This window comes from Musa acuminata, chromosome BXJ2-6, assembly GCF_036884655.1.
Source record: "Musa acuminata AAA Group cultivar baxijiao chromosome BXJ2-6, Cavendish_Baxijiao_AAA, whole genome shotgun sequence".
Lineage (NCBI taxonomy): Eukaryota > Viridiplantae > Streptophyta > Magnoliopsida > Zingiberales > Musaceae > Musa > Musa acuminata.
In genome coordinates, this window is record NC_088343.1 from 2,306,707 (window position 1) to 2,330,498 (window position 23,792).

At 40.3% G+C, this 23,792-nt stretch overlaps 3 protein-coding genes, 1 long non-coding RNA gene and 2 other non-coding genes across 6 annotated transcripts; 5 read left to right on the forward strand and 1 right to left on the reverse strand.

Moving 5' to 3' along the window:
- The first annotated feature begins 1,170 nt into the window (after nt 1-1,170).
- On the forward strand, nt 1,171-4,943 carry LOC135614229 (uncharacterized). Its single transcript, XR_010487460.1, has 2 exons — nt 1,171-1,460; nt 4,549-4,943. It is a non-coding gene; the product is annotated as an uncharacterized LOC135614229 (long non-coding RNA).
- A 1,293-nt stretch (nt 4,944-6,236) lies between these two features.
- LOC135613396 (zinc finger protein 1-like) lies at nt 6,237-6,983 on the forward strand. The gene has a single exon (XM_065110424.1). It carries the CDS (start codon nt 6,237-6,239, stop codon nt 6,981-6,983), a length of 747 nt encoding a protein of 248 aa, XP_064966496.1.
- A 4,193-nt stretch (nt 6,984-11,176) lies between these two features.
- On the forward strand, nt 11,177-13,880 carry LOC135613404 (proteasome subunit alpha type-4-like). Its single transcript, XM_065110431.1, has 2 exons — nt 11,177-11,313; nt 12,930-13,880. Exon 2 carries the CDS (start codon nt 12,931-12,933, stop codon nt 13,681-13,683), a length of 753 nt encoding a protein of 250 aa, XP_064966503.1. The 5' UTR covers nt 11,177-11,313; nt 12,930; the 3' UTR covers nt 13,684-13,880.
- A 1,938-nt stretch (nt 13,881-15,818) lies between these two features.
- On the forward strand, nt 15,819-15,890 carry TRNAW-CCA (transfer RNA tryptophan (anticodon CCA)). Its single transcript has one exon. It is a non-coding gene; the product is annotated as a tRNA-Trp (tRNA).
- Nucleotides 15,891-16,097: 207 nt separating this feature from the next.
- Nucleotides 16,098-16,169, forward strand: TRNAW-CCA (transfer RNA tryptophan (anticodon CCA)). The gene has a single exon. It is a non-coding gene; the product is annotated as a tRNA-Trp (tRNA).
- A 3,677-nt stretch (nt 16,170-19,846) lies between these two features.
- LOC103986703 (FCS-Like Zinc finger 7) lies at nt 19,847-21,690 on the reverse strand. The gene is made up of 2 exons (XM_009404787.3): nt 21,243-21,690; nt 19,847-20,250 (listed from the first exon to the last, which is right to left on the reverse strand). The coding sequence occupies exons 1-2, from the start codon at nt 21,551-21,553 to the stop codon at nt 20,094-20,096; spliced, it is 468 nt and encodes a 155-aa protein (XP_009403062.2). The 5' UTR covers nt 21,554-21,690; the 3' UTR covers nt 19,847-20,093.
- Between the last annotated feature and the right edge of the window lie 2,102 nt (nt 21,691-23,792).

Below are 23,792 nucleotides of genomic sequence, written 5' to 3' on the forward strand. Positions count from 1 at the left end.
AGAAAACAGAGAAAGAGATGCACTTGTGGTAGGAGATGAAGAACATGTGGATGATGGGCTCTCTTGTTATCCCAATCAAAAGTGGATGGCATATCTTTTGAAAGATGGGTGACTCCACAATTTGCATCCACCACCAGATTGCAAGGACCAGGAATTGGTGGTGTTTATATGGTCATATCAGAAGCTAATACTTTCTGAAAGAACAATCTTTCATGTTCTTAAGCTCCCACAGTAATCATATCTTTTCCCTGTGCTACACATTAAAGGGGAAAAAAAAGATGTTTGATATGAGCATTCTGTATGCTGGTAAGAGTCATTCTCTAACATAATCTCTGCACACAAAACTGTTAAATGTAATTAGGAAATTGAAATGAATCTTGACATCGAAATACCTGTATCTGTAGATAGATGATGTGTGCTGATGATGACAAGAAGGAGGTGAAAGGCAAACAAGGGAGATGGCTGCTGGAAAGAAGATGAAGTATGCTTATCTTCGAGTCTGAAATATGACAGAGAAAAGTGCTGATGCCATGGAAAATGAGAAGCCCATGCTTGCAAACCTTGGAATTAATGCAGCTGAGGTGATATCTGCAGCAAAAGGATGAAAACTGTCTTCGAGGAAGAAGAATCAAACTTCACCCCCTTAAAATAAGCAGATATGGTTGATTGAGATCGAACCCTCGTAGATCGTGTACAATCCATTTTACATCTCCAACCTTGAATTCCTTACATGTGTGTTGATTGTATCAATTGCATTGATTCCTTGTTGAAGTGATCGAATCAATCGATAGCTCTCGATCGATCCAACTGTGTGTACACGTCAGATGTTTGGCATCACAGATCGTCCACGTGTTGTTGTCAATCAGATCCCACTTCGAGACATACGTGACCGTCGTACGACTCTTAAAGCGTACATACATATATCGACAAATCATAGGTCGTCCACGTGTTGCAAATGAGATGCCACTTCACTACGTAGTTCGGGTACCCCGGGCACGAATCTTGAAGTATCGACGAATCATAGACCGTCCATGTTTTGTTAATCAGATGCCACTTCGATATATGGTTACGGTACCTGGGCACGAATCTTGAAGCGCGTTTATTAAATCGACAAATCATAGATCGTCCACGCTTTGTTGATCAGATGCCACTCCAATATGTCTTAGGGCAACTGGGCACGAATCTTGAAGCGCGCAGCAGAGGCACCGTGCCTCCTTTTTATTCTCCGTGAGCTGCGCAACAGAGAGGCAGAGGGGAGAGGGAGGAGGAGGTGAGTAGTGCGCCGTTACCGAGGGCGGGCATGCTTCCTCCTCTTCTCCTTTACCACCTCCTACGCCGACGAGTTCTGCCGTCGGAAGTGAGCGCTCTACGTCCTGGCTTATCTCGGGACTTGACCGCCGACCCTCCTCTTCCTCCTTTTGCAGGAGATCTAGGGCGCATCCACATTATACCAATTAGTGGTGTCCCCTCTCTCTCTCTTTCTCTCTGTGTGTGTGTGTGTGTGTGTGTGTGTGTGTGTGTGTAATATATATATGTTCAAGAGGCGATGACGATGAAACCTTCCTTGGGGGAGGCGGTGGCGGGGCAGCTCGGATGGCTTTGCCGCTGCTCCGCAGGGCAAGCAACCGCTGCAGCCACTCCTCCAACAGATAATGGATGGTTTGTTCTCCAACCTGTCGGTGATGGATCAAAGGCGAATCCGAGCCTCCCTTTCTTCCTCCTGTTTCCGTCCTTCAGGATCATTCCAATACATTCTTTTTCTCTACAATCTTTCTTCCATTTTCTTTCTTTTGGATCACATTCAGTCTGAAGCTTGATTCTTTCTACGGGTAATCGATTCAGCATTCCTGCTTCGATTTAGGTTGTTGATCTATATTTAGGGTTCTTCTTTTTTCAAGATTTCCTCTTTGTTTATGGTGCGGTGTGTGTCTGATTTCCAATTCGTTTAGAATTTCTGGTTTCGAACTCTGCATTTTAATTTTGTGATTGGTTGGTGTGGCTAATAGATGCCTACATTTATAGGGTTTCAATTTATAGTGTTTCATGGATTTGGAATGACCTCAGGCAAGGAACTTCGAACCCCAAGGCTTGCATGACTAGGGTTTCAATCTATGGTATTTCGTGGATTTGGTCGTTCTATTCTTTTTGTTGTGTTGCAACCCCCAAATTTATTCTGATATTATAAGCTTCGAATAAAATAATCGAGACTTCAATTCAAGCCGAGAGAGGGTCGCCGTAGCAGATTCTGACATTGATGAGTCGTGTCGGGCTCTTGCTGGAGGTGATGAGTATCTGCTCCTTCTCAAAAGGGCTGCCGTATGAGACTGTTTATCTAATAAAAATACGACTTTGATGAACAGATTCGACTGCTTGCAAATTCCTTAATGCAAACTAACATTTTCTTTGGGCAATTGCCCAAAATAAATCTTCAAGATCTGGGGTTTCCATCTTCACGCTCTACGATGGCTTTATACAGTCTTCACGTTTTGATGTCCTGTTTCGTACCCATTTTTTCTGTTCTTCAAGACCATTTTGTACTTCTTTGCCTTGTGAGTTTCCTGCAAGATCAAACAGCTTCAGTCTCATCTTGCAGCTGTAAAAAGCCTTGATTGTTAACAGCAAGTCCTGAATCAAATCCCGTCTTCACCCTTTTGCAATTGCAGCCATCTCTTCTGTTATGCAGAAGTCTCTTACATGCCGATGTGGGATCGCGTGGGCTTTGAAATTTTTGGCCGTGTAAGTTCAAAAAGTTCTTCTTTGGATAATGTTCAGTGTCCCAAAGTTCCCTCCTAAATAACTCTCTCATCAGATTTTATGGATATGAACCCTATTCTGCTAAATTCAGTGATTTGTTTTATATTCATATCTACTAGATCATATTCTGCTAAATAATTTGGAAGTATATTATTCTCATTATTTTATGACTATTCTGGAACGTTTTGTGCATATCTTCTGAATACGCATGATATCAAATGTTGTGTGTAGATGAAAAACACTTGTATATGGGTAATATCACCTATAAATGGCTGCATGTTATGTTCCATGCTCAAAATTTTGCCAACAAACGATTATTTGGAGGCTCTAATTTACTTGTTATTGCCAGTTTTCCTAGTACATGTTTTTAGCCCTTTTTCAAATAACAAGTTTTTTCTCCTGCCTTCTGTTTTTTTAAATATTTTATAAAGTTTGAGCAATTGTTCCATCAGCCAACTGACTGAAATCCAGCCTTGGCCAGGCTGATGGCCAGTTGGGTTTGATATATATTGTTTGAAAGGCAGCTCATTGGATCTTGGTTAACCCATGGTTATCCTCCTGTCTTTGGATTCCTCTCTCTCTCTCTCTCTCTCTCTCTCTCTCTCTCCCTCCCCTCCCCCACCCCCAGGAGTTGGCTGTGGTGGTGGAATTTTTCATGTTTTCTATCTTTTTTTATACAAGGAGGTGATGATGATTTACTTGGAAAGGGCAAAACTTTGTTATTATGTCTTTGCTGCTGTTGTTGTTGTTGTTGCTGCTGTTTGTTTTACCCTATTGTGGTAACTATGGTGGTCCAACAAGTGGGTGCTGTAATAAGACTGGCGAGGCAAGACTTGGATGGGCTCTTACTCTGTGAGCAACCAGTTGCAGCCATGTCTTATTTCAGTTAGAAGGAAAAGTCCTGCTTGCTCTAATTGACCCTGACAAACTGTGGTATGGGAGCATTCAAAGAACTGGACATATATATATACATATATACATACATATATATATTCGCCCTTCCTTGTCATACTCAATGTTTGAAAAGATGAGCAAATCTGAGCCTCTGGTCAACATATTTGGTGAACTTTTTGAAGTGGTAAAATAGTTTCAAGATGGGCAAATCTAAGATTATGTACTCCATCGTCATGTTAAGACAGATTTTTCAATTCTTAATTACAAATGATGATGGGTAGGGTACACGAATGAATTTCGTTGTATCTGTTTCCAAACTTAGCTATCTTTTATTATCTATTTTCTGAGATATACCCATGACTAACTACTGAGATACCCAAATCCTCCTCAGCTATCTATTTTCTGTCTTGTTCTCATTCCAAACTCAATTTACAGGTATCTTGATGTAGCTTAAGGGGCTTAGCCCTTAGGTATGCACAGAGTACATGAAAAACTCTGACCTGCTGCCATCTAGAAATGGAAATGGGAATATGACAAATTTTCACTTTTTTTGTTAGCAAAGCCTTCTTGAAACTTAACATCTTCCTATAGGCATCATACACGCCATTAAGGAGAAATTGATTCTGCTTTCTTTTTTGTTAATATTTTTTGTTTTTTCTTTATAACTGAGCTCATTTTCCATTGTGGTAGATGTCTTTGGTACTAGAGTTGCCCTTTGTGTGAATCTATTCAACTTTAGTACCCAGAAAGTTGTCTTCTTTACCACATTGTGCTCAGTGTTTGACAGGATCTGCATATCGAGTGTATGAATTCTCAAACTTACAAACTATTGTGTGCAGAAGAGATGCCAGGAACAAAAGTTCTTTGATGTGTAGTCAGTCATCTTTTATATCTTTTCAGAAGCTACAGATTGGATATGGCCTGAACCAGCGGACGTCACATTCTTTGCCAAGGCAGCTGCTTGGCCACCATACTACATCCGAGGGGAGTTGGCCGGTATCTAGTTGCAATAAGACTGAGTCAGGGCAATTCAAAGCCTAAGGCCACCTGCATGCTTGAAATGAAATATGCACTGCTGTTTTATCAACTTGAAAGCAGAAATCTCTTTGAATCTGTAACATAGTCTCCTGCTTTAGACTACTCGTTCTTGTTGCTACTGGTGATTGGTTTTGCAATCTTCAACATGTATGGAAGATGCTTCATTACATCCATTTCAATGTAGAATGCTATATGACTTCATGTATTATACTTAAAAATCTCAATAAACTGAACGAGCTGCCCCCGGAATTGTGCTAGCTAGAGATTATCATACATCAACATAAACATGATGTTTATCATACATCAACATGTTCAGTGGTCATCGACATGTTCCAAATTATCCCATTCTTTCAGCTGATAAACAGTTCGGTTGTCTTCTTGTCAAATACAAGCTTAATCAGGGAAGGATTGTTTTCTAGTTCAGAATCAAGAAGAAGAAACGATTTCATGAAGAAATAACAAAGAAGAGGTACATAATTTTACGGGTATTTTCTATTTTGATATGGTAGACATGGTGTATAATAATATTTTAAATTTTGGTGATGATTGAAAGATAAATATTAATAACTCTAGTGTCAAAAATCAAAATCATCTATTCTGAAACCGAAGCATGTCACAAAATGTTACATACTCGATTCTTATTCATGAACATCATCACATAAATAAAAATCGTAGACAACATCATCTATCTATCTTCCTCAAAGAAATAGACTTTCTAGAGCATTTGCCGGATTGCTGTAATCTCCGAAAGCAGAAACAATCACAATTATGCATCATCTTGTAAGGAAAAAGTATGGGTAAGACCCACCCCATATATTGACCTTGACATGAGAGTTGCCTGTAGTCATTACCTGGTTTGACCATGAAACTGCCAATTCACAGAGATACGGATTCTATCTTTCCATTAAACTCACTTGCGACATACAACTCTCCATTCGGCATTCCCATTCCACGGAAAAAACGTGCACGAAAACAATCCCAACCAGAAACGGAAAGACGGTCATGCCCGCTAAACATCACCCAGCACGCGGCATAATCGCTGGCCGGCCAAAGACCCAAATAGAAGTCGTCGTAACATAAATCAAGACGTTGTCATTCTCCATCAGCACAAAAGAAACAGATTCATGTCAATCTTTTATGATTGACCAGAAAAAGATTCAGTGTCAATCTTGCATGATATGATTTGTATCAGAGAAGCCATCTCTACTCATCTGAGATCGGTTTTTGATGTTTCCTTGGAATTAATGGGACAAAAAAGCATGCACATAAGGTGAGTGTTAAGGAAGAGAGAGAGAGAGAGAGAGAGAGAAGGCATGAATGGGGAACTTAAATACTATTTTCCTTGTTGGCTCCTCTTTCTCTGTGCAGTCTTCAATTTTATCTACAGGTAACTGTAGACCTGTGCTTGTTTCCTTGGATATGAGATGTGAGATGGCGCAGAATCCTCATCATTCACTACTCTTTCTTTCTTTCCATGTAGACTTCCAAAGAGAAGCCCTCCTTTTAAGTCACCGCCAACGAGCGATCCATCAAACCTAGACTAGACTTCCATGGAAGCACTTGGGTTCGCCGTTGATGCCACCCTCTCTCGGACTTCTTCCGCCCACTCTGATACCCGTGTCGCCAAGGACGAACCTGTCATGGCGTTGGAGGAAGAGGAGCAGCGGCAGGAAGGGATCGGAGAGCAACCCGAGTTCAATGGGAAGCTGTTGGACCTTAGCCTGTCCAACTCGGACACACAGAAGACCACGTCGCCGGGGACGCCAGTGCTTGTGCTCAATCTCATCGAGTCCTTGGGTTCCGTGGAGCCACCGAATCCGGAGTCGCCGGAGTCGGAGCCCCGCGTGTTCTCGTGCAACTACTGCCGTCGGAAGTTCTACAGTTCGCAGGCGTTGGGCGGGCATCAGAACGCGCACAAGCGCGAGCGGTCCCTGGCGAAGAACGGCGGCCGCGGGGGTGCCCGGCTCGGCGACCAATTCAGCCACAGGCTTCCGCCGAGCATGGCGGCGCTGCCACTGCACGCGTTGTACGGCGGGCGGCCTCTGGGCGTTCAGGTGCACTCGATGATACACAAGCCTTACTACGGCACTTCCTCTGGCATCGTGTTACACGAACAGCACCGGCCGACGATGATCTTCGACCAGCAACATGGCGTCGGCACAAGGACGTCGGTTCTCGTGGAGCGGTTCGACGAGCCTGGGGTAATGACCGGGGACATCCGATGGGTTGATGCCGGAGACAGTGGTATAGGGAGCAGGAAGGAGGTGCAGATGCTTGACTTGACCTTAAGGCTGTAGAGAGGTGGTGTTAGGAGCTCAGCGGTTGCTTCTTCTTCCTTTCACTTCATCCCCCTGTTCTGGTTCTATCTCTTGTTGAAAGCAATGGTTAATATAGATTGCTTGTTCAGAATGAGGAGCTTCACCGATTTGCCGAATCGTAAACTCCTTTCTGTTTAGGCCATAACATGGAAGAAGAGAGAAGGAAACACAGTATCCATCCGATAACAAAGTGGCAAATATGGTCTTTGATCATCCTTACTGATTAAGATGACACTTAATTATCTTGGATAATGCATGCATGTAGTATTATCCAATGAAAGAAATCTCAAATATCACAATTTTCACTTTAAATAAACCCTTCTCTAACATATAATCAATTTTTTGATATATATATATATATATATATATATATATATATATATATATATATATATATATATATATATATATATGCACCACTAAAGCCTTGTAGTGAACTTTATTCTGCAGTGATAATTACAAAGGTATTTTTGCTGTCAACTCTATATAAAAAGTCACCATTATCTCAAAAACAGTGCTTTAGACAGCACAAAAATGTGGCAATAACCATGGACATGGATGTAAAAAAAAAAAACTTAATTTAATTTCAATCTTCCATGCATTAAGGTAAGTTGAATTTACAGGCCACAAGAAATAAAGAGAGAGAGAGAGAGAGAGAGAGAGAGGTGTACAGCATAGTTTTGTTTAACTTCATCCAGAAGCAGTTATTTAAGATTATAGGCATATATTGCATTGATTTCAAAGACATAAAGAGCCATTACAACTAGATTAAACTCCTCTGCAGGAAGTAAGCTGGCATCATGGCAAGAGAGTAGGCTCAAATGCAGGAAATGCTTAAGTTTCTGAGGGCCAGTTAGGAATAAGAAGGGACCTGCAGGTTGTAGTAGTAACAGCAATTACTAACCACAAATTAGTGCAATAAAACTTGCTTTTCCACAATATCTTAATGCATTTAGGTACTTGAAAGGTTCAGGTGAACTATAGGGAATTTTCTTCATCCTTGCATCATTTGATTTGATGCTCCTATTCAATGAGAATCTACTGTTGGTCTTTATCCTGCTACATCAATAAGCTTTGTTTAGAATCAATCCCCTTTACAACTTACTAGTAAAAGAAAAAGAGGAAAAAAAATTGTCTTATCAAAAGGTCTTTGCAAGTGAGTGGAGTCATCAACATTTAATTCTCAGAGAATCTAGAAAGAACAGCTTATGGCTTATAACATGTACAAATTATTTTTTTTATTCTAATAACTAACAAATTTCTTATGGAGAAATATTCTTATGACATGTTGGCTAGCAAAGAAAAGATATTTGAGCTGTTATGAATAAGAACTTGTAACAATGTGTACAATGAAATGAAGAGAGATGAGTTATTGTAAGGTAATAGACTATGTTTTCGGCTTTAAGGCCACTAGTGATTGGGCTAACCTAACTCGATTACTGGGCTGCATTACCACATTGGGTTGGACCTGTTGAGAGTCTTTGGAATAACCCAACCGATAGAGACATTTCCACAAACACTTGATGTGCACTATATAAAAAAATGTGTACCTTGCTTTGGTTGCGATTCGCACCGATGTCGGTAGCAAAGCGTATCCGACGGTGCTGGGCACCGTGTTTACAGCGCGTCCGTCATGGCCCACGCCGCCTCTTTCGCTCAGCGGCACAGCCGTCGCCCTCTGACTCATTCCCAGCCTGTCTCTCAATACAAAAATGCGTACAGCGTGGGGGATCGAGGAGAGATCCAGAGGCTCGAGAGCGGAAAGGTTTCATCTGGTGCAGGCGCAACGATGGCCACTGTAGCAGGGCATGCCCTGCTACAGTGCGTCTTCGACCGATGCATCGCCGCCTTCGACACGGAGGTGCGACGCCGGCCATACCACCGCAACTGCGGCTGCGCCTTGCACCGAGCCGGGCAATCCCCGGAGGGCCTCCCCTGCAATGGCCGCGTCTCGTTCCGGATCCATCCATCTGGGGGAGATCTCGCCGCTTCCATGTCGGTCTCCGGCGGGCCCAAGACACAGAGCTGGAAGACGAAGCCCCCACCTTATGCAGCAAAGTGATGTGTCTGAGCCCTTCTATCTATCTATCTATCTATCTATCAATCAATCAAAACCAAACCTTTGCTTTCATCGTTCTTTCTTCCTTTCTTCTTCTCATTCCAAAATCTAAAATGAAGCCGACCAAAAATTTCAGCAACTTTGGTATGAACCTTTTTTGATCCCTTGAAGTGATTTCTGTGGATTGAATCTGTAGCAGGCAGCATTAAACGCCATGTAAATTATTTCTCAAGGAATCAACGATGAATGCTTGATCAAATTCTTTCATCTCAGCACAATGTAAGATGTTTCTATCATGCAGATGGCTTCGTATCGTCATACGATTCGCTAAGTGAAAACCACACAAAAATATATTTTTTCTTATAGTGTTTTAATATGATTTTTTTATAGAAATAATAAAAAAAAATGATAAAATCCAATTTTATCGTAAAAGAAGAGAAAAAAAGATATCATTTCGAGAGAATCGATCTCCTTAATAAATAAATAAATAAAAATACATTCTTATTTATAGAGTTTCACCCATAGTTTATTAGGATTCTTAATAAATAAATAAATATCAAATAAATTTTTATTTAACTTATACTGAACTAAACAAACTCAATAAAATATTATTCAAAATTTTAAAAATAAAAACATCATAAAAGACAAATGATATAATATTATCTTAAAAATAAAAACTAACCAAAAAAGAAAAGAAAATCTTAAACATTACATTGGAGCTTCTACAACTTGCATACTCTGCCTAAGATGATTCACATGTGTTGTGCTTCTTATGATATGTTAGTAGATCATGACTTTAGTAATTAATACATGTGAGCACACCTAAGAACATGTTTCTATTTGGTGTATCTAACAAATGATTATGGAGCTCCACTCCAAAACAAAAAAGGAAAATTGTGTAGTTGTCAACTCCCTTTTGTGTTCCTCAACAGTTCAAAGACAGCCGTCATTTCACTTTGTGGTAGTCCTCGAGAAATCCAGCCGGCAAACCTTACACCTAGTCTCATTGATCTCCTCCCACCATCTTCTCTCCTCCTCATTTTCTTCCACCACCTCTCTCCGCGAACACCTTTCTTAAGTCTGATGGCCAAGCTTCATGGAGATAGAGTAGCAAAAGTGGGTTTCGAAGGCCATGAAGAGGAGGAGTTCGGAACAGGAGGTCATTGCCTCAGCTGCTTCTGCCTTCTGTGCCCGCTCGGAAAGCCGGAGAGGGTCGGTTATCGGTCGCTGCCGCATGGAGATTGCACCAAAGTCAAGTGCTGGGCGGGCGGAGGTCAGCGAGCGAAAGACCTCCTCCTCTTGGAGTCCATGGCGAGGATGAGGTGGAGATCTTTGGCGAACAAGGTGATAAGGAGCCGCAACGACATCAAGAGAAGAAAACCTGGTCTCTCTTATGACTCGAGGAGCTACAAGTTGAACTTCGATGATGGTCCTGATGGTTGAATCTACGATCGATGCTCATTGCATAGTGTTGATTGATTCTTACAGCCACTGTATCTTCTTCTTGTTATTTCACTTGTGTTTCTTTCCTTGGCTATCAGTCATGCGTTCACCATAAAGATATCTTGAGATGTAGCAGAAGAACTAGCCTTGTAATACATAGAAAGGATATCTTTCAGTGGTCTTCTGATGATTTCTGCAATCTGATTGCAGGTGTATTTCTTTCTTCATGCATTGTCTCCATGCTCGATTCCCCCCCCCACTCCTTTCTTCACAAGATCTCATTGCTTTCTGCTGTGATGGAAGCTGAAGCAAGAAGCTGCCTTAGAGCAAGCCAGTTCACTTGTGGGTTCCCGATACCATCACCATTCATCTGTCCTCCATTAGTCTGTCTTGCCTGTGCAAGAAAACATGTGTTTTCTTGAACTGATGTGTGATTCATAGGTTCATCAACGATCAAAATATATAACACAGCTTTAAGATTAGGCATTCATTCGATGGTGCGAGACAGCGGTGATGGGCTCGTGACCGCTAGCGCAGCTTTAAGATTAGAGATCAATTTGATGGGGAGAGAGTGAGCTGATGGGCTGTTTTGGGCGGCCCAAACGAAATCCATCTACGAAAACGAGGGTGCAGAGTATTTTATCCACCGTTAGATGTGATTTCAACGGTAGATCTAAAGCCTTAAGTCCCCATCATCTCTGTTCCCGATCCCCGATCGCAGATTCCACCCCGGTTTCGCGCCTCCCCCGCTCCTTTCAGCCTTCGTCCGACCTCCATCAGCTACTACCAGACCAGATCACAGCACAGGTAGAGCCTCTCTCCCTCCCTCCCTCCCTCGCCCCCCGGTCGCTGTAATCTTATTGTTGGGACCTTGTCAACATTTTTGTCATGGAACTTGAGTATGATGTTTTGGTTAGGGTTACAATGTTGCATTATAAGCATAGTTAAGTGAGAGATCTGGATGCAAGTTGGATGAAATATAATTATATTAGAACTGATAGATTTCAGTGTCTGATCTCTCGATTTTGTACTCAACCGACAGAAATTTTCTTCGTCGTTCGTTTCAGTGCAAGAAGAAATATTTATTTTATGTTATTGATATGATATACGTTGCAATTTCTCTAAATCTTGATCAGGTTGGTGATAGTTGTTGCAAGTTGAAGACTTCGAACGAGTGTTTGGACTTATCGTCCATTTTAGTCATATAATATAGACATTTTGTGGTGTTGATTGGTTCGAGATGATAGTCGCTTGTTCTAAGCTTTCGATTATAAATTCTCCATCATGATTGAAATTCTTTTTTATTGTTTAACACTTTAAGATGGACCAATGTTCTTGTTAATCATAATCGTGTAGCATTTTGAGAAGGATTGTGTACTCTCTCTTGCTTAAAAATGTTTCTTTCCGTTGTTTATGATTCGATGGAATATAAAACTGGCGATACAGTTTGCAAAAATATAGAACTGGTAAGCTTGAATCGACCCGGGATCTAATTCCTTCTTGTTCATATACATAGTTTCTTTAATTTATAGTTATCCTATAAATTATTGTCTAATTTGTAAGCTTTTATTCTTGCGTGGAGCTTCTTTTATTTCTTGACAGCATTTGGTTAAGCAAGCATTACCAGTTTCTGGCTCTATGATGAAGATCTTATTCTCAATTTTATAGTTCACTCTATACATAACACAGTCAGCCTTTACAAGACATGCTTATTTATACATGTCTAAATGCTTCTTAGTCTTATCCTGTGAAGGATTTCTGATTTATATGTTAGTATCCATGACTTTCAACAATGTACTCAATAATTTGGTCCTTCAATTAGTTTTTGCCATTGCAATTGATCTCAGAGCAAATAGTCTTGGTTAGTATCAGAAGTTGTGAAATAAATACAGTGAACATTGTACAATTCAAAATAAAGAATCAACATGGGATCCTGTGGATGAAGTTATTGGATTGTGACACCAAACAATTTACTTGTATGACCATTATTTTTCTTTTATTTGTAATTATGGCAAACAGCTCTGTTGTGTCTCAAACTTGTGACTGGTTTTGGATTTCTGTACACCAAACCTTCCGATATAACTTAAGAGGGTGCTAACTATGCATATGACGCCGAAAATAGATCGATTTGATATCATCCTTCAATTCGAATTAGTAAAAGCTATGTCTCCTTGCATAATATAGATTCCAAACATTCGTGATCTGTATGTGAATGAGTCGAATTACTTATCCATCGGTGTATTAGAGAACTATCTCTCCAGAGATTGTTACCGATGTTACCTTCAAGAGTTCAAGTCCAGGGCACAAAATAGGAGTGCTCCAACCAATATTACCTTCTCATGCAGCAAACCTAAGGAATTACATGCTAAACTTTGTTTCCAAAAAATTGAAGTGATTGCTCTATTTTTTTCTGCATTTTGAAGAATGTCTCGCCGCTACGATAGCCGGACAACAATTTTCTCCCCTGAAGGACGCCTCTACCAAGTGGAGTATGCTATGGAGGCCATTGGCAATGCCGGGGCAGCTATTGGCATCCTAGCACGTGATGGTGTTGTCCTGGTTGGCGAGAAGAAGGTCACCTCAAAACTTCTCCAGACATCCCGGTCAACTGAGAAGATGTACAAGATTGATGACCACCTTGCCTGTGCTGTTGCTGGCATCATGTCTGATGCCAACATCCTTATCAACACTGCCCGTGTGCAGGCCCAGCGTTACACCTTTGCCTATCAGGAGCCCATGCCTGTTGAGCAGCTGGTTCAATCACTTTGTGATACCAAGCAGGGCTATACCCAGTTTGGTGGCCTCCGGCCTTTTGGTGTCTCCTTTCTTTTTGCAGGATGGGACAAAAATTTTGGATTCCAGCTGTACATGAGTGACCCTAGCGGCAATTACAGCGGATGGAAGGCAGCAGCAATTGGTGCCAACAACCAGGCAGCACAGTCAATGCTGAAGCAAGACTATAAGGATGAAATTACAAGGGAGGAGGGGGTTCAGCTTGCTTTGAAGGTTCTGAGAAAGACCATGGACAGCACGAGCCTGACATCAGAAAAACTTGAACTGGCAGAGATTTTTCTAGAGCCCACTGGAGAGGTGAAATATCAGGTGTGCAAGCCGGAGCTGCTAGAGAGGTTGCTGGTGAAGTGTGGCGTGACCCAAGCTGCTGCTGAATCCACATAAATTTGTTCCTGGTGCATGCTTTTAGGACCATTGGAAAATGTGTAACTTAGCATTTGGAGCATTACTATATACCTGTTTAGAACGGATTGTCATATTTATGTTTTGATGTATAAACTCTCCAAATTAGACATACTTCTCCTTTCCATGTTGTTGGAACTGTCAATTCAGATAATTGGGGTATGACATGCGTCTTTCAAGGGCTTCTGTGATGCAACTGCTATGGATAGGATGAGCTTCAAAACATGTGGTAACAGTTTATAAGTTGCATTCTACTCTGCTTATGTTCTTGTTTATTTAAGGATCGGTGTCATTATCATACTTTCTGATCTTGTGTCTTAGAGTAGGAAAAACTGGTATGGTTTCTTTCATGACATTTTACTTCATGCCTCTTGAGTTTCTGGTACAACAGGTGCTCTTTTATTAGCTTTACATGATCAAGGCAAGTTGTAGACATGTGAAAAGAATGCAATCTGTCTTGGTTGTCATTACCTTCACAATAAATCATCAAATCTTCTTATTGTACTTCATACTTCCTATGTATTGAGAAAGTATATAGCACTGCCAACTGCAAATGTCTATTCCGCTGGTGGTGTTCCAGACCTGTCTTTGGAGCATTTAATTGGACCGAGCATAACGAGATGCCTAAGTCAGCTACATCTAGGAAACAATGACAGTACAAGAAGAGATGGGCACTAAACAATTTGAGAGTGACTGCGGGAGCCATGGCCACAGCAAATGGGTGCTAGAGATCATTTTAAGATGGTGGTATTAATGCTTTCTGGGATTTGTATTGCCTTGGCATGTGCGGTGGATGGAGAAAGAAGGATAACTGATGAAGACAGGCCTGCTCATAAGCATTTTACAAAGGTCAATAAGGTAAGATATATTTGATGATCAAATGTTGTATGTTTCTAAACTGGTGAAACTAATGTTGTGATTTTGTTTCAGGATGATTTTGGAGATGTTTTTGACGGCTGGATCTTTACAAGCAATCTGCTTTTGACCATCCATTGCTCTTAAGATTCATACCATACAGGTTAACATTTTTAATCTTTTTTGGATTAAATGCAATTTTACTGACAAGCATACACATTATGGTGATTCCCAACAATTAAGACAAATATGAGGTACATCCATGTTGTTACAGTTTCTATTTGGTACACCTCAACATATTAAAGGGTAATCAGAAATTTAAATTAAATTAGTAAGTTCTTTGATAAACACCAAATAATTAAAGCACACCATTTTCTTAAGCACTATATGCATGGCATTTTAACATTCTTAATTTTTAATTATGAGGTTCATAGTGTGTCTTTAGTGTACAATCAATCTTGTTAATTTATGTATAATAAAAAAGTGGGAATGAGACAGAGAGATTTGCCAAATCATGCTTGTTTCAAGGCTGATTGATCCCATTACCAGCCAGAGTGTATTTGTTTGTTTTGGTAATGATGGTTCAGGCTTGTACTAGGAAGAAAAATAATAACTTCTGATGGAGCAAGCAAGAGGTATAACAGTTCAGTCATCATCAATTTTAACTTTGTTGGAAATATCGTACATGTTAAAATTGGATGTTCATAATGCTTCTGAAGTAGTTTGTTAAAGTGCACAAATAATGGCAAAGGATACAAGCTATTATTGCATTATATTTCACTAATCCATATTTAATTTACTTCTTTGAAAGTTGAGCAGAGTCTTTGGAAATTAATGACCTCGTTGTACAGATGAGATCAACTTCACTTGCAAGATATCATCAGCAATAATGATGACTGAAGAGCTGTACAGAGGGTATTATTTCAATCATGAGGACTCCAGGAAAACTTTGGAGATGTGCCCATGGCAAATTCCACAGATGGTGATGTATATGTTAGTAACTTAGAGGACCTTATACCATTGATATAAATTGTCTCATGCAGTAAGCAATGAACTTTGTTTGTCAGTATCTTTTAGCGATCTAGGCAACAAACTTACTCCACAAGTGAATTCAGGTATCCAAAGTAAGCAGGACTTTCTAGCTTCTTATTCCTGAGAATGTTTGACATGTAAATGAGGCAGAAAGTTGGTAGCTAAAGTGATGCTTCGAATAAACATAGTATTAGTATTTTTATAATTGATGTGGATAGATATACCAACTCGGATCCGTGGCGCAATGGTAGCGCGTCTGACTCCAGATCAGAAGGTTGCGTGTTCGATTCACGTCGGGTTCAAATCCCAGGCAATGTTTTTTTGACGCTTACTTTTTTGTTTGACACGCTCCCTAGCCGTCCGATGCCAATCAAACGATCGCAGCATCCCCCGCTGTGGGGCCCACAATGATGGCCCATCTCACCCTCCAATAGCAAAGACAGGTAGTTGACGCCTCATTAGGCTGAATTTACCATCTTATATATTGATGTGGACAGATATTCCAACTCGGATCCGTGGCGCAATGGTAGCGCGTCTGACTCCAGATCAGAAGGTTGCGTGTTCGATTCACGTCGGGTTCAAATCCCGTGCAATGTTTTCTTGACGCTTACTTTTTTGTTTGACACGCTCCCTAGCCGTCCGATGCCAATCAAACGATCCCAGCGTCCCCCGTTGTGGGGCCCATCTCACCCTCCAATAGCAAAGACAGGTAGACGAAGACCGACGCACGCAACCCGCTTCGCCTCTCTCTCTCTCTCGACTCCACCGTTGTGGTCCCCACGGTGGCGCATCTCACCCTCCAATCGCACTGCAGGCAGGCGTCGACGACCCACGCGTCGTTTGCCTGGAGTTCCTACCTGACCACGAGCATCGAGACGAATCAACAGAAGACTCAACTTAGGTAATGTCATTCCTCATAATAGGTTCAGAGGTCAACATATCATCATCATCATATTCCATCCATACAAGCTTGGTCACACTGAATAGGACAGCAAGCTGAAACCACATCATGTTTGCAGTCTATCACCTATCACTCACCCACCACAGGTGCATTGCCTTTTTCATGATGGTGGTGGAGAAATAATCGCAGAGATCACATATGGTGGTGGTGTTCTCTTTTCTCAACTCAGCCTATTCCATGGAGGAATCAGCCTACCCTGATTATTACAGGTTCCCACTCTAAACTCTAACTCTGGTGTTACTCCTTCTGTTGATGCTTTTGTTCTGCAACATGGGCCATCCAGTAGAGTATGACTGTGAACACAGCATCTCTCTCTCTCTCTCTCTCTCTCTCTCTCACACACAGGAACCCTAACTGGAAACACAACTTGTTTTACCTGAGGCATGTTGCCTAGCTGATGGACCACATCACACTTCATTGTGCTATAAATGAGAGTTACTCAAACATTCTTGGGGTAGAAGATTTGAATAGCAAGTACTTTTGAAGTCAATAGGGGAAGGAGTCTGCAAACCTACTTGCTACCAACAGTACAAACTAATTCCGTTTGAATTGGAGTCGAACTAAATATCATATTGATCAAGAATTGAAATCGAATCAAATCAGAATATGATTTCTAGAATCTTAAACCATAACTCAAATGCCCCTCTAACGAATGGATCTGACTCTTTCAACAGTTTAACAAATAGCTAATTCGAGAAATATTTAAAAAAAATTATTTTAGTTCGAAATCGAAGCAATTCATTAACTTGAAGGAGGCAGCGAATGCCGAGGAAGATGAGGATTAGCCATGGAGCCAATACATTAACATATTTCTTTTCCTATTGATATAAATTAGGAGAAAAGATTTTCCTCAACAGGATAGAGGATTTTTCTCAACAGAATAAAGTGATTTCCTCAAATCTTATCTTCTATCACTTATAAGTCAATCTTAATCTTGTTCACTTTCGATTTGGGATTAATCGGAAGTGTTAATATCATCAAAAAACTCTCTCGATCTTTAATAGCTTTGGAGAGGTTATGATACACCTGTTGTGCATAGATGTGAAATGAAACAGGAAGAAACAGGCTCATCCCCCTTGCCACTGTTAGGTCAAACATCCCTGCATTAGTTTCCATACTGATGCAGTTGTAAAGGTAGCAAAGCTTTTGTTTTGGCTTAAACCATGCTGAATTCAGCTCCATCTGAATGCAAACTTTGGTCTCCAAAAATCTCCTTTATTACACTTCTTTATGCGGCTATCGACACTTCATCAAACTCTTAACATGCAGCTTAATACCACATTTTTTCCTCATCGTTGTGAGAGAGATCACACCAAACAAAAAAGAAGAAAAAATTTGAGTCAGTGAAAGTAAATTTCTCAATGAAACAAAAAGCATAGAGAAAAAGAAAAATTGATCACCTAAACCACAAACATAAGCAATGCAATTTGATGAATGCCATGGTTGTTGGTACAATTAAGAAGCCTACCTACAGTAGTATTGTTTAATGAGCCAACAACAATGGCATGGCCTCCTCAGCTAAGACAAGCTATGATGCACAAGAGGAGACAGCTTTCCCTGTGGCAGGCCATTGGATTCCAAACCCTGCAACCTTTTCTAGCTTAAAGCCTTAAACTATTCAACTCGGATGCACATCACAGATTCCTGCAGCGTCTCCAGCAACATGATACAAACACACACACACACACACAATAAATGCATAGCATATATTTTGCAGGTCTACTGCCACCTCTATATATGTTCTTTGGAAGAAGCACCCTATCATAAATCTTATAGTATGCTTATCTGAAATCTGCATCATTTGCATAGCTAAGAAAGCTCTCATGAAATATGAGTCAGTTCAGATGCAATGCTATTATTAACTAAAAGAATAGCATACTTACCCTTTACAATGAAAAATATGACTCTCCATGTTTAGACATCTGCAGAGATTGTTGAGCAGATTTAGATTGGAAGGCATCTGCAATGGAAACTCAAAGATATTATTAGATCGCATTACATCAGTATGTATCAAACTCGATACACTTAGAAAAAGTGGTGAGGGAAAAAGAAATATTAGGTGTAGTGAAAGCTTTTGGAGGCTTGTCATGCTATCCAATAAAATGGGAACTAAGCAAAAGCGTTTACAGTGACAGGCATGCCAAAACAATATGCATTTCTGCAAGAAAACAGTGAGTTCTCTGTTGAGGTAGCACAGCAGCTTTTCAGCACCATTCCATTCAATGAATGAATGGAAGGGTAGTGTGTGATCAAAGTCACACAGCAAAATGTGAGACTGAGAGTGGAGGACATGTGAAGGATGCTCAACTGGTGGTGATAAAGTTGTGTTGTGTGGGTGGCTCCAATTGCATGTTCTCAAACAACTAAAACCTCCATAGGAGTCTCTATTATTTCCCCCTCCCTCTTCTTTAAGACTTGAAGAGGACCCCACACCATGCAAGCTGACACCAACCTAACACTCAGATTCCTACTGTCCACCATTCAACTGAGGGTTCTGTGGAGGTGACAAGTGCTTTGATTTGTCTCCACTGATGTGAGGAGCTAAGCATCATTAGGTGAAGGGCTGGAGGAGCTCCAAATCTGTGCTGCAACACCAACCACAGACTTCCTTCCTTCTCTAGCTTTCTCTACCTGCAGAAAGGAAAATTGTGTAAGTTTATGCTACTCATCTTCAACTTTCTTTTCCTATTTCTCAAGCAAAAAACTTGTTTTTATCTCATTTTTGTCCTCCTGAAAATGAATACAAGTCTGATCTGAAAGAGGGAGGTGTTTGGTTCTTCCCAGGGTGGTCTCATTCTTTCATTCTGAAATATTTTGGAAGAAGTAGCTCAAAATACATTTTTCTACATCATAAAACAAACAAAAACCTTGCTTTCAAATCTTCTTTTCTCATAAACAATATCCAACAAAAGGGGAAAGTCATTGAACATCAGTATGATAGCATTAAGCAAGAATCACAAGTGTAATTTTGATTCAAATTCTAGTAGTTTCTTGAACTACAAACTGTATCATCAACTGTCATGTTGTCAGACAAAATCCAACCTTTATAAAAGGATTGGAATTGAGATGAAATCTCAAACAAAGCTTGTGGCAGTCCCAGTTTTATGGGTCCAAAGTGCTTGCAAGAATCACAAGAAAAGGATGGGAATCACCTGACACACATGATTCCCATTTTATACCACCACCATCCATTTTGATTCAGAAGTTGTAGGCAATCAGAACCACCTAAAGAAGGAGCACACAGTTCCAGTAGAGGATAAGCCAGCAAGATGGTATAGAGACTTCTTCATCCAAAGATCACAAAAAGATAAAGTTTGGCATTGCTTTAGCATCATGTTTACAGAACATGTTCTTCCAATATCTCAAAACGATGCTACAGTCCCTTTTCACTCTCCCACAACAACAAAAGAAAAAGGTTGCCAAGCACATCAGCACCTGAAATGATGCTGGAAAACCATGGAAACACTCAGCTACATCTATTTACTTTTGTCTTATGGCATTCACAATATGCAACTACGAAAGGATACGATACGCCGGTCGAAAACTAAGCGGCAGCAACAGTTTCACCACCGTCGGAACTCTCAGAGCCATTGGTCGCCGGGGGAGTATCCTTCAAGGAAGTTAGGGAGCACTTCTCCTTCGGCTCGTCCTGGTTCATGTGCTGCTGCCGGCACTCGAGGCTACAGAATGCGATGTCACCCCTGTGGAAGAAAGATGCAATAGATATACAGCAAAACAGCAATGGTGTAATTAGGATTCTTCGAAACATGATGCCAAAACAAGTACTAAAAAGAATTATGGAAGTACAACTCATGCAAAGCAAGAATAATAGCAGCAAAGATCATTGATCTTTGTTATCCAGCCATTAAGAAATTATCATTGGCATGAAACAAAGTCCCATAGGAGGATCCAAGAGAATTTTAGTCAAGGCTTCCTGTGTACTGTGACCAGAAACTATGAAGATATACAGCGTTTTGTCCTCTAAAGCAACAGTTTGATGAATGAACGCTGGATAGAAGATGTGGATCAGCCTGAAGTTTAAGCATGGAATGACACCAGAAAGAGATCACACAAATCCTAAATCCTACAAAGACATTGGTAATGATTAATAAGGCAAATGAAAAGAACTGCAATCATCCCCTTGCCAAAATCTGCATAAGTAGCACTTGATCGGCCGGTGTTTGCAAGAGGTGGAAGAGCAAAAGACATTGATGAGTGACGAGCTACTGTTTGAGACAACCTCAAAAGGCAGTAGTACACGCGAAACATTCCTGAGCTGACCGCAGCAGATCCATCATCTTCGAGCAGGAAGAATCAAGATTAAAGCATCAAAAGAAGAATCTATCAAGCCTGCACTTCATCGTCTCCATAAACTTCGCCTCAGAATCACCAACAGAATAGGAAAAAAAATTGAACCTTTAAGGAGACAAGCAAGATAAAGAGCACTAAAATGGACAGATGCACATGCACTCGAGCATCTCCATGATTTCACAGCAAAATCTCATCAAGATATGAAGACAAAAACTAAAAAGTTGGAATTTTTACAAAGATTCGAGGCGAAAACTCACGAATCGAAGCGATAAATGAACATGCATGAAGAGATATCAATGTTTCCTCGTCGAGACAGCGAGAAAACCCCCCAAAAAGATAGATCTTTTGAGGCAGAGAGCCACGGATGGAGCGGAGGAAATACCTATACATGAACGTGTCGCGGCCGGGGCCCAGGCGGCGCTTGCAGAGGCCGCAGGCCATCAAAAAGGAAGCGGTCTCCACCACCGCGAAGTTCCCGGAGTTCCTCCTCCGACCCCCGGCCCCGCCGCTCCTCCACAGCGCGGCCTCCGCCGCCCGCCGCTGGTTCCGCTGCTTCTGGAGGATGTGGGGGTGGCGGCTCTGGTTCTCGGCCCCTACCTGATCGGCCGTCACCGGGCCCTCCACCTCGGCCGCGAACTCCGTCATGCTCGTCGTCCGCCGCATGGGCGGCCGCTGCCGCTTCCTCAGCAGCATCTCTATCCGTCTCCTCGCTGAGAAAGCGCGTAGCGGTACGTCCAGAGAGGTGAACGGGCGGTGAGCGGAAGCGAGAAGAGGAGGCAGTGAGAAGACCGCAGAGAGCGAAAGGGAAGGGAGGGGTTTGGTGAAGGCAGAAGTGGCCGATTAAAAGAGGCGAACTACGAATCTGGACCGTCCGTTGAGATCTGATCATCATTGTTATTGCGTTTGAGAAGCGATCACTCAGTGAGATTATATTAGCGAGTGAGCCCATAAAAAGGGAATTTAATTGGTAGGATGGGATTAAGATTGAGGGGATGACAACGAGACATGCAATGATGGCATCTACAGCTTTGATTAGCTCAAAATTATGCTATTATTTTGCCTATCTACCTTAGTGGTAATTATTCCACCCAAAAATTAAGGGCACAAAGCCATAATTAGCCATTAATAGTGAGATTAATTTCTTGGGATAAGGAGCCGTGTACTATCGTGGATGGTGACATGCTATCCATCCATGTGTCGTGTTCGTAAAGGAGCACATCATGGTACGGGTCCCACGTGGATTGAAGTCACATGAGCCTCATTGTCCAATTGTTAGTCAAAATTTAAGATTGGACATATTATTTTATTTTACAATTATTAGTCAATTTTTTATTATTTTTATTTTTTAATATGATAGTCCTTCGATTTTTCTAATTTCAGATATACCAAGGAAACCCAATAATAAATTTATTGATGTTGGTGAATTCTAAGCGGTATATCAACTAATTACATCATCCATGCACACCTGTCAATGAATATTAAGGATAATTTATAATATCTAAGACTTACACACATTAAATTATAATTAGTATATGAGTAAAAAAATAAATTATATATATATATATATATTATCCTCACTTATTGATATGATTTCGTAAATATAAATATGATAAATGGCAGTTTCATGTTTTCAACTTTAAGATTGAACTATATTTTTTTAATATTATTTTTAGTATTCTATGAAATATTAGTTAAGTATACATAAGTATTAATGTCTACTTCAAATATAACGCAACAAACCAAAATGTATTAACTGACTTGAATATGAGGTTAAGTTATGATAATAAGAATATACATATATGTTATGATATACGATAAGAAAGTGCATGAATATGTTATAAAATATAGTGTGAAAGTGTACGTATAATGATGTGTAAGGAGTACATATATTTGTTATGATGAGAAAAGTAAAATATCATGAATATATTAAGTTTCCTACGAGTACATATAAGTATTTTAAATTATTTCAATATAAAATTTTACTTCTTTATTTTACATATGGTATATTGTAGGATTATACTTGATAAAAAAGTCAGAAGCCAATCATTAAATATCTTATGCCAATGATTTTTAAATATTATATACATGACATAATATATGTTGGTATAAATAAAACTATAAAAGCTTTATAGATAAGAATATAAATCATATTTTATAGGTAATCATGTTAGTTTCCTAGTTAAGTGATTGGGTAATGAGTATGAGTACATGATGACATACAGGTATATGTAAGTGTATTACTTTTGGACGTGTTATGTTTATATATTTTTTTGATTAAATATTATAATTATATAAAGATGTTAAAAATGCTATGTACATGAAAACCCTATAATTTTATTTAATAACTTAACATGTGTTAATTTTAATATTATTTATTTTCTACTAAACTCTTATCGATAACAGTAATGAAAATTGAAAAGTGTCATTCATGTAGGGTGTGGATGAAAGTAGGAGTAGGGTGTTACATAATTATTATTAGTTTTTAGAATTATATTTTTAATAAAAAAATATCTAATTATATCTCACTATTGGTGAATTATATATATTTTTTCATATAACACATATATCTTGTACATAGGGATACTAACTCAACATGACATGATGCTTGCTCAATCATACCGACGATAAATCTGACGACTCAAAGCGGCTGACGAAACGTGAGGGAACTGAGCGGTACGACACGTCTTCCAATCGCGACTTAAGTTTTAGATTGATTCGGAAACGTGCGCACTCGCGGTTTCCTCGTCAATGAATCGGTTGCATCTTTGTCTCGACCAAATGCATCCATGTCTCGACCTAATCGAAGTCTCAATCCGAGTGATGTCGACTTCGTGTCTTTGCGACACGTCCCGTCGTCCGTAATAGTAATAACAAAAACCACACCCTTACGCCCTAAGCAAACTCATCACCGCACCCACACTTTTTCTTGGTC